The sequence below is a fragment of the Eulemur rufifrons genome, chromosome 12, assembly GCF_041146395.1.
Source record: "Eulemur rufifrons isolate Redbay chromosome 12, OSU_ERuf_1, whole genome shotgun sequence".
NCBI lineage: Eukaryota > Metazoa > Chordata > Mammalia > Primates > Lemuridae > Eulemur > Eulemur rufifrons.
Window position 1 is genome coordinate 3,727,826 of NC_090994.1, and position 9,621 is coordinate 3,737,446.

Sequence of the window (9,621 nt, forward strand, 5' to 3'; positions counted from 1 at the left end):
CACACACACCGAGCTCCAAGTCTCCTTGCCTGCACCCTGTCCCTGAGGGGTTGGGGACCCACGCCTTCTGCTCCAGCCCCCTCACCTAACAGCTGGAAGGTGCGAGTCCAGAGAGGTGGGAGTCCCCCAGGGTCACACAGGAAGACCCCAGGAGAGGGGGCTTGCCGCCAGGCCACCTAGGCCCCTGCCAGGCGCTCTCGCCTCTGGGTCTCAAGGACCTCTCTTTACCCACCTCCTTAGGAGGGAAACTATAGCACTAAAGTGCTATTCAAGGGGGCTCAAGGTTGGCAGGTGAGGGTAAGGGGCAGCAGGAGGAAGGGGTGGAGATTGGTTGATACTTGCTCTATGCCAGGTGCTTTCTATGTGAAACCCCCTCATTGCTATAGCCACCATGCACGGCGACTGCAGCTGCGTTTTACAGACGGGGCCCCCAACCCCCAGATTACACCATTCACCTGTGGGACCACACAGGGCATACGTGGTGAGGCTGGGGTTTGAACTCAGTCTGTCTGATGCCAAACCTTTGGCCTTCCTCCTCGCCGTCCGAATGGGTCTGCCTGCCTCTGCCAGGGGAGTGAGCAGGAGGCCCCTCTGCAAAGAAGGGGAGAGACAGGAAGTGCAAACCCTGTAAGCTGCGCTGACCACCTTCTTCCCTTGACCTGTTACAGCCACCCGGGCTGCCACGCCATGAACAGCACCCTGAGGGAAGCCCAGGCCCCAAGCCACCGCGAGTGCCTCCTGCCCTCTGTGGCTCGCACCCCCTCTGTCACCCAGGTCGCACCAGCCAAGAAGATAACCTTCCTCAAGCGAGGGGACCCCCGCTTTGCCGGGGTGCGCCTGGCTGTTCACCAGCGCGCCTTCAAGACCTTCAGCGCCCTGATGGACGAGCTCTCCCAGCGCGTGCCTCTCTCCTTCGGGGTGCGCTCCGTCACCACGCCCCGGGGCCTGCATGGCCTCAGCGCCCTGGAGCAGCTGGAAGATGGCGGCTACTACCTCTGCTCTGATAAGAAGCCCCCCAAGACCCCCGGTGGGCCAGGCCGCCCGCAGGGGAGAAGCCCCTCTGCTCAGCAGTCGCGGGATTTTGAAGGCCAGCCGGAGGCACCGGGAACATCCTCCTCCTCGAAGGGTCCCAAAGCCCCAAGGAGGATCCTGCTGGTTAAGAACGGGGACCCTAGATTCCAGCAGATGGTGGTTCTCAGTCCCAGAGACACTCGGAACCTGGCGGCCTTCCTCAGCAAAGCCTCAGGTGTTCTGCACTTCCCCGTGAAGCAGGTGTACACGATCAGCGGGAAAAAGGTAGGCTGCTAGGCCTGGATAGTTCCTTGGAAAACTCCTCTGCACCTTGGGTCAAAATATAATCCTTAGATGGAAGGGGGAGGTTATTCCTTAAACAGAGGCACTTGATCACCCTGCTACTAAGTAAAGGTGAATAGGGTAGAGACATTCAGTCAAGCCGATTAATCCACAAGCAATTGTTATTCATATTTTTTAGCTACCATTTAGCGAGCACTTAGCACGTGCCAGGCACAGTGCCTGGAGCATTCTCATCGTCTTCTTACTCAGTCCTCTCAACAACCTATTTTCTCGAGAGTTCAGCGCAGGAAACTGAAACTACTCCAGGTCCCTCAAGCAGAAAGATATTTAATACAGGGCATTGAGGGGCTTCCCCGTCCTCGGGAAGCTGGAGAGTGAGCTGGGCCCCTCTAGGTGTGACACGAAGCACAAGCATTGGTCTCTGCTCTTGGCAGGTCAGGCCCTGAGTAGAGGTGGTGGCCACATTGGCGTGAAAGACGTGGGGTTTCTGTTGCTAGTTCATGTTCGTCTGCCGCTTTGCTTGTGAGCTGTCTGCATGCCCTGGGGAGGCCGGAGCAATAGGATGACTGTCACCCAGGGAGCAGGCCAGTTTGTGCACCTGATTGTCACCTTAGTGTACATTCACACGGGACACAAATGCTCTCACCCGCTGGGCCAATTCTGAGAGATCCATTCCCAGAACCTCCAAATGTCCCTGACACCACCCCCCACCCCCATCCTGTTCCACCGAGTCCCTGGCTGTCAGGTTGGACTGCTCTCTGCTGCCCACAAATTGCTATAGAACCTCTCGCCATTGCTCCTTCCGTGAAAAATATGCAGCCAAATTACACTGTCCCCTGGATCTTCCTTCCCCACTGTTCCGAGTGGCCCTCGGGCGAAGCAGAAGCGATGGGCCCAGATCCTACTGGAAAACACAGAGCAGACACCAGAGAGGACTGTCCGTTTGGGAAAAGGGTGGGACGAGAATCGGGTCCCCACATGGGAGCTGGAGGGCTTTCTGCTCTGGTTGCTTTAGGGAGCACATTTTGTGCGGGCAGAGCAACAGCCCAAAGGCTCTGAAGTCTTTCCCACCTGAGGCGTCCTGGTGTGGGGCGTGCGGGGCGTGGGGGGTGGGGGGTGGGGGCGGGACCTCAGCCCCCGGCTACGGGGAGTGGTGGGCTCCTGGGATCAGGGATCTGGGGTGAGATGTGCAGAAGTCAGGACAGGGCTGGAGAGATGGGCTCCTCGTCCCCCGGCCGTTGGGCAGAGGGCTTTCTGCAGCCGGGGCTGACTCGGGGCCCTTTCTCCTGCAGGTGGACTCCCTGCAGACCCTGCCGCCCGTGCTGGTGTGTGCCGGCCACGAGGCCTTCAGACCTCTGGCCATGGAAGATGCCAGAAGAAACGGGACTGAAACTTTATCTGGGCTGGCTTCAAGGAACAAAAATGGTGAGTTGGTTTTTGGGTTTCCCCAGTCTGACTTGCACTGGTTGGACGGTGGTTCAGCAAGGGCCGAGCAGGTTTCCCTTCCAGAATATTCAGGAAATCTGCATTTGGCCCCAAATCTCAGGTATCCCAGTCATTCTGGCGTCTCTCTTTTTTTTTTTTTTTTTTTTTTTTTTTGAGACAGAGTCTCACTCTGTTGCCCAGGCTAGAGTGAGTGCCGTGGCGTCAGCCTAGCTCACAGCAACCTCAAACTCCTGAGCTCAAGCGATCCTCCTGTCTCAGCCTCCCAAGTAGCTGGGACTACAGGCATGCACCACCATGCCCGGCTAATTTTTTCTATATATATTTTTAGCTGTCCATATAATTTCTTTCTATTTTTAGTAGAGATGGGGTCTCGCTCTTGCTCAGGCTGGTCTCGAACTCCTGAGCTCAAACGATCCGCCCACCTCGGCCTCCCAGAGTGCTAGGATTACAGGCGTGAGCCACCGCGCCCGGCCCCTGGCGTCTCTCTTGCCCTTTCCTCCTTCCCATCACCATCAGCCCTAACTGGATCGGACATTTGACAGGGATTTGAGACAGCAGAGTCTGGTATTTAAAGGGAGCAGGGAGCAGGAGATCTTGAACTTGAAGTCTCTAGGATCTAAAATAACTGTTACTAAGAACCACAGTGGGCACGACAGCACAGAGGCGATGGCCATGCCTGTGTGGCATGTCTTAAGCAACAGTGGTGCCCTGCAGAGGGGTCAGAAGGACAAGAACTAACCGTGACCGTTGATCTTCCACCCTCCACTCATGTGTCCAGCCCAAAAGCCTACACGGTGCCAGTCTAGGCTACGTTAGCTTAAAAACAACAGCATTATTTTAAGAAGCACAATTAACAAATGCAGAATAAAAGTTTAATCAAAATTTTTAGAAGGACGTTGGCAAATCTGGGGAGTAAACAAAGTACTGTCCCTTGTGAAAAGCTAAGAGAACACCAGCATCGGTCTGCAGATGGCTGGACGCCAGGTGCCGATGTGCGGAGACGCGTTAGCCCGAGCCCCTCCCCAGGGGAGCCCCCAGTCTCATTGGTGCTCGTGGAGGGGCAGGACTCGGCAAAGCCACCTTCTGCCCAGAGGTGCTCCCGGGCTCCGTGGGCTCAGCCTGCGCTGGCCCTGCCTCTTGCTCAGGAGCTGAGAGGCAAAAGCACTTACGGCCCCTTCTTTCTGCCCCCAGCGGCCTTTTCTTCTCTTCGTCATGGCTGGGGGGAGGCGCCACTAGCAGGACCTGACGCTGAGCTCTGGGTCCTTCCATGCAATCGTGTTTCAGCCCAAGAGCATGGTGCACGTTGGGGGATAAATCCCCACTGCTAATTGCCACACGCGTCACAGTTGACAGTCAGGTTTGCAGGCGGCAGCCTGCTGGTCTCGCCTCCCGTGCTGGGGTGGGCACGAGAAGGGCTGGAGTGAGCTCCGGGCACTGCTGCTCTGCCCGCCGGCTCTGCCGGCTCTCGAGAACCTACCCTGTGCCGGCAACTACGCAGGGAGTCACAGGCATGGCCGTGCGTCAGTACCAGCCTACCAAATCGGTAGGACTGCGCTTACTTTGCAGTTTAGGAAACAGGCTCTGCCGAAAGCCACCTGGCTGGTAAGTGGCAGGGCGAGGTGGGATTCAGGCTCAGGTTCATTCTGCTCCGCAGGTGCACAGATGGGCGTTCTGGAAGCGCTCTGCCCCTGCCGCGCAGTCCGGAGGCGGCGGCGCTGTCCCGGGGGTGGAGGGCTCACTGCGTCTTGGCTCTTCTGCCCTCCCTCACTGTCTGTCCTCTTTTCTCTCCCTCTTCACCGGGGCCAGGGAGCTGGGGGCCAAAGGCCAAGCGGAGCGTGATCCACGCAAGGTCCAGGCCGGGCAGCAGGCCGCGGCGGTCCTCCTTGCTGTCGGAGAGGTCTGGGCTCAGTGACCCCCCGGCGTCCCTGCATCGAGCCTGGGTGGGCCGTGCCCCCGATGGGCACCCTCAGGACACGCCTGCCCAGCCTGGCCCCTTGGTGGCCAGCGACGGCGTGAAGAAGAAGGTGCGCGTGAACGAGGACGGCAGCCTGGACGTGGAGATGAAAGTCCGCTTCCACCTGCTCGGCGAGGACACGCTCCTGTGGTCCCGGAGGATGGGGAGGGCCTGCGGGGAGGGCCCCGACCTGGGGGAGGTGGACCCCCTCTGCTGCGTGTGGGAGGGCCACCCTGGGGGCTGCTCGGAGACGTGGGGGCCGAGGCCCTGTGGGGCAGAATGCCAGGAAGCCTGCGGCCGAGGTGGGCAGTCGGGACCCAGATACGAGATCTGGACAAACCCCCTGCACGCAGCCCAGGGGGCCAGGCTGGCTTCTCGGAGGAGGTCGGGGCTGGCCCAGCAGCCCCACTGCAGGGGCCCCTGCGGCCAAGGGGCCACCCTCCGGGGGAGACGCTGGGACAGCGTCAGCTCAGCCTCTAGCTCCAGCCACCCCGAGGGCTCGGAGCCAGACTCCTCTTGCTGCCCCAGGACCCCAGAGGGCAGTGTGGACAGCGGTGGCCTCTCTGCCCAGAGCAGGGCCACGCGGGAAGCTGGCCCGTGCCCAGAGGCAGCGGGGCTGGGCAGCCGGGGCGCCAAAGCGCCTCCTTCTGCCTCGTCGGCCGGCGAGCAGGGCAGGCAGCACCAGGGCTGCTTGGGCGAGACAAGGGCTGAGACTTCCCAGCGGGAGGTCACCCAGGGAGGTGGCCCCAGTTCTCCCGGCCTGAGTCCCTCAGCTTTAAGGAACAAGGACCTGCAGACAGAGACCTGCGGGCAGGGCACCGGGTGCCGCCAGGCCAGGTGGGGGTCTCTGACGCGGCTGCCCCTGGCCCCCGGCAGTTCAGGCTCCTGGGACCCAGACGGAGGTTCTCCCCCACCTCCTGCCTGTGCCTCGGCCCATCGGGGGACAAGAAAGCAGAGGACCCGCCTTAGTGCCGTGGCCCCACCCAGCTCTCCTGGCCTTGGCCAAGTGGCTTGGAGAGGCCATGCCAGGCAGTGTCACCACTGCAGGGACACCCACTGCCTGCCGGACTCACCTGCAGCCCAGCCAGCACCCAGGCCTCCCGACCGAGGAGGGGCCTGCCCGGAGGGCCCGGCACGACTTTCCGAAAGCTCCTGGAGCACCCAGACACAGGCCTCCAGGGACCGGAGGGCCCCCTCCTCGGGCTCTCTGCATTCCCAGGACCTGCCCGCGGCCAGCAGTGCCAGCACCTCTCCTGCAAGCCACTCGGACTGCGCTTCTGGTTCCTGCCACGGCGATGCTCCCTCTGCCGGGTGGGCAGGGGACGCGGGGTCCAGGGTGGAGTCCCCGACTCCCGCTCCTCCCCACACACCGAACTCCTGCTCTCAGGCTAGGGCTGGCGGCCAGGGGACAGAGGCAGGGGGCACCCCCGAGCCTTCCTCGCCCTTGGCCCTGCAGGTGGAACGGCCTGACCGAGGGGAGGCAGGAGCCCACCGAGGCAACTGCTGCTCACAGACCGGGGAGCCCCCGGTGCAAGGGGGCCCCGGTGGCAACACACAGGCGTTGTGGGCACCGTCCTCCGAGGCCACCTGGGTGTGCAGCAGGTACTGCCCCACCCCGCCCAGGGGGCGGCCCTGTGCCCAGCGGCGCCCTTCCAGCTGCGGTAGCAGCGGCAGCTGCCACGGTGCTGCCCGGGGGCGAGGCGACAGCCGGCAGGGGGAGGAATCGCCTGCGGTGGGGTGCATGCTGGCCCCGGACCCCAGGGGGGGATCCCAGGGCAAGACTGCTGGGGGCGGGGGAGGCCGCGAGGAGCAGGAGGAGGGTGGCGGCGCGTCCCCGGCTGCTCTGCCCCACACCTCGCCAGACGCCGTGGTCCGAGAATGGCTGGGCAACATCCCGGAGGAGCCCGTACTCTTGAAATACGAGATGGTGGACGAGGCCACAGATGTGGCCGGGGATGGCCCAGAAAGCCCCAAGGAGGACCCTGGGGACGGCCGTTCCCCAGAAGGCCCAGGGGACCTAGCTCAGGCCAGGCCACAGCCCCCTGAAGGGGACGCCGGCGAGAACCCAGAGCCAGACGGGGCCCTCCCAGGGACTGGCAGTGCCTGTCCCTCATCAGGAGAGGGCCCTTCCCAAGGGGCAGCTCTGGGCGGAGAGCCCAAGGCCTTTGCGGAGGCCAGAGTGGGCGGAGGGGTGGCCGTGGGCCGTGCGGTGCCTCTGCGGGTGCTTCCCGCCAGGGTGTCGGTCTCCACGCAGATCATGAAGGCGCTGATGGGCTCCAAGCACGGCCGGCCCAGCAGCCTGCCCGAAGTGTCCGGCCCGGCAGCTAGGAGGCTCAGCCGCTCGGCCGGGGCCCTCATCACCTGCCTGGCCCAGCTGCACTTCTTTGACGAAGATCTGGGGTCTCCTGCTGGCAAAGTGAGGTTTGCAGACTCCCCGCGGTACCAGGAGCTGCTCAGCCTCTCCCGGGCCCTGTGGCCAGGCTGTGACCTTGGCCACAGCCAGCCAGACTCCAGCCTCCAGGAGCTCCCGTGGAGCCAGGCTCTGCCGGGCCTCGGGTCCCACGCCGTGACTGAGGACCTCACACCAACGTCCTCCTCTGGCGTGGACCTCAGCAGTGGCTCAGGGGGCTCGGGGGAGGGCAGCGTGCCCTGTGCCTCGGACTGTGTCCGGGGCCTGGAGAGGGTGGAGCAGCCCCAGAAAGCCTCCTGCCAGAGGCCTGATTCCAGAGGCTCGGAGAACGCGGAGCATCTGGGAAACCCACGGCCGAGCTGCTGCCCGGCCTCCCCCGACGCGCAAGCCCCCAGCGAGGGCCGGGCAGAGGGAGACGGCGGAGAGCCGGGGCTGGGCGGCCCCCCGGGGCAGGCGGTTGGACACGCAACGCAGGAGGAAGGGGTGCAGTTGGAGGAGACCCGAGGAGGACTGGAAGGAGAGGCTGGGAGAGAGGAAGGGCTTCCGGAAGAGGGCAGGGTGGGCCGTCCGGGTGGGGATGACGAGGGGCAGGAGGAGGAGTTGGGAAGAGCCTCTGCCCTGGCAGCGAGGACAGAGGAACCCACAGGGCCCCCCGGTCAGCTCAGCAAGAGGGACCCACGTGCCCGTGAGGATGAAAGAGGCCTCCAATTTGAGCCTGGTTTGGAAGATCCACCTGGAGCAGCCGGGGTGGGCCACGGGCAAGCCCCAGCCTCACCCCTGCGGGGGGCTGGCGAGAAGGGCACGCCCGTGGCCTGCGGCAGAGTGTCTCTGGATCCTGACCCCATCTGGGCGTCCGCGATGCTGAAGAAGATGGCGAAGGCCTTCATGGCCCACCTTGCCGGCGCCGTGGCCGAGCTCCGGGCCCGCTGGAGCCTGCAGGACCACCCCCTGCTGGACCAGATGGTGGCCGAGCTGCAGCAGGACGTGGGCCGGCGGCTCCAAGACGGCACCCAGAGAGAGCTCCGGCAGATGCAGAGCCGGGTGGGGCGCAGGGCCCCGGGGCCGCCCAGGGAGGCCCTCAGCGGGGAGCTGTCCTTGCAGACGGAGCGGCGCAGGCGCTGCCTCAGGGGCCTGCGCAACCTCTCGGCCTTCTCCGAGTGCACCCGAGGCCTGGCGTCCCTCTCCCTGGAGGACGGCCCAGCCCTTGGCACAGCCCTGGGGACCCGGCTGGGTGGGGTGGCTGAGCCGGAGGAGTTCTGTCCCTGTGAGGCCTGCATGAGGAAGAAAGTGAGCCCTGTGTCCCCGAAGGACACCGTGGGGACAACCAGGGCACCCATCAAAGAGGCCTTTGACCTGCAGCAAATCCTGCAGAAGAGGGGAGGCTGTTCCAGTGGGGACAAAGCCGAGGTGGCCCCTGAGAAGACACGGACAGAGCAGCTTCAGGAGGACCCCTCGAGCACCCGGCCCTCCCGGGGAGCTGATGATGGGCTGGAGCTGGGGCCTGGGGTGCAGGGGGAGGAGGGGCAGGGGAGCCAGAGACGCCGCAGAGATGACAGTTGCCAGCCGGAGGGGGCGGCGGGGGCTGGCTGCTGGGAAGAAAGGGAAGATGTGGCGGCTCCGACGAGGGAAGGGAACAGCCCGGCCAGTGTGGGCAGCAACCCGGGGACAGCAGAGGGGGAGGAAGCCAGGGACCAGGGCTCCGGGGGTGAGGACGGTTTGGAGGGTGAAGCCTCCGCAAGAGGGGACCAAGATCCAGCAGGACAGAGTGAAGATGCTGAAGGTACAGGGGCCCAGGAAGCTGACGGGGAGGGACGGCCTGGGTCAGGAGGGGGGACTCAAGGTGTGAGAGAAGGGAGCCCTCTGGTTGGCCCCGAGCAGGGCCAGTCAGAGGATGCTTCTGAAAATGGCAGGCCCGCGTCACCCCCCACCCCAGGTGGGGACAGCCCCCGCCAAAGCCCAGACCCCCAAACAGGCGCTTCCTCCTCCAGCCCACCCTGCCTGGGCAGCTGCTCTCAGATAGGCTCAGGAGACGGTGCCAGTGGAGACGCGAGAATCACTGAAGCTGAATCTGAGGAGGTCCCTCCTGCAGAGAGAAAAGTCACCAGGATGTATCCAGAAAGTTCTACGTCTGAGCAAGAAGGGGCCCCTTCCCGCCCACAGACTCCAGAGCAGGGGCCAGGCAAAGGTTCTGGCCTACGAGATGAGGAGGCCGCTACAAGCCGCCCCTCCACCGGGGTGGCGGGCAGGGCGGATGGCTTCGGCCAAGACGACTTAGATTTCTAGACAAGACCGGGCTGCAAGACGGCCTAGGCGCTCTGTGTTTGTTAACATTTGTCTACGAACCTGAGCGAGGCTCGGTCTTCTGCAGACGTGCAAAACACATGGAAAAAAGACCAAGGACTTGCCAAGGACACGGCCCAACCATGCTGTCCCTGGGTCCTAAATCCAGAAACTTCCGAGAGCCCCAGGGCCTGCCCCACATGAGCGGGGTGAGGAA

At 63.6% G+C, this 9,621-nt stretch overlaps 1 protein-coding gene across 1 annotated transcript; it reads left to right on the top strand.

The window, feature by feature from the left end:
- Positions 1-687: 687 nt before the first annotated feature.
- RP1L1 (RP1 like 1) lies at positions 688-9,407 on the top strand. The gene is made up of 3 exons (XM_069484782.1): positions 688-1,296; positions 2,607-2,739; positions 4,567-9,407. Exons 1-3 carry the CDS (start codon positions 688-690, stop codon positions 9,405-9,407), a joined length of 5,583 nt encoding a protein of 1,860 aa, XP_069340883.1.
- The last annotated feature ends 214 nt before the right edge of the window (positions 9,408-9,621 follow it).

What these genes read in the sequence shown, in the direction of transcription:
- RP1L1 (XM_069484782.1), top strand. Translation starts at nt 688, where the DNA reads ATGAACAGCACCCTGAGGGAAGCCCAGGCCCCAAGCCACCGCGAGTGC. An exon ending in ACACGATCAGCGGGAAAAAG is followed by an intron (nt 1,297 to 2,606) that starts GTAGGCTGCTAG and finishes TTTCTCCTGCAG; the next exon opens with GTGGACTCCCTGCAGACCCT. An exon ending in GGCTTCAAGGAACAAAAATG is followed by an intron (nt 2,740 to 4,566) that starts GTGAGTTGGTTT and finishes CACCGGGGCCAG; the next exon opens with GGAGCTGGGGGCCAAAGGCC.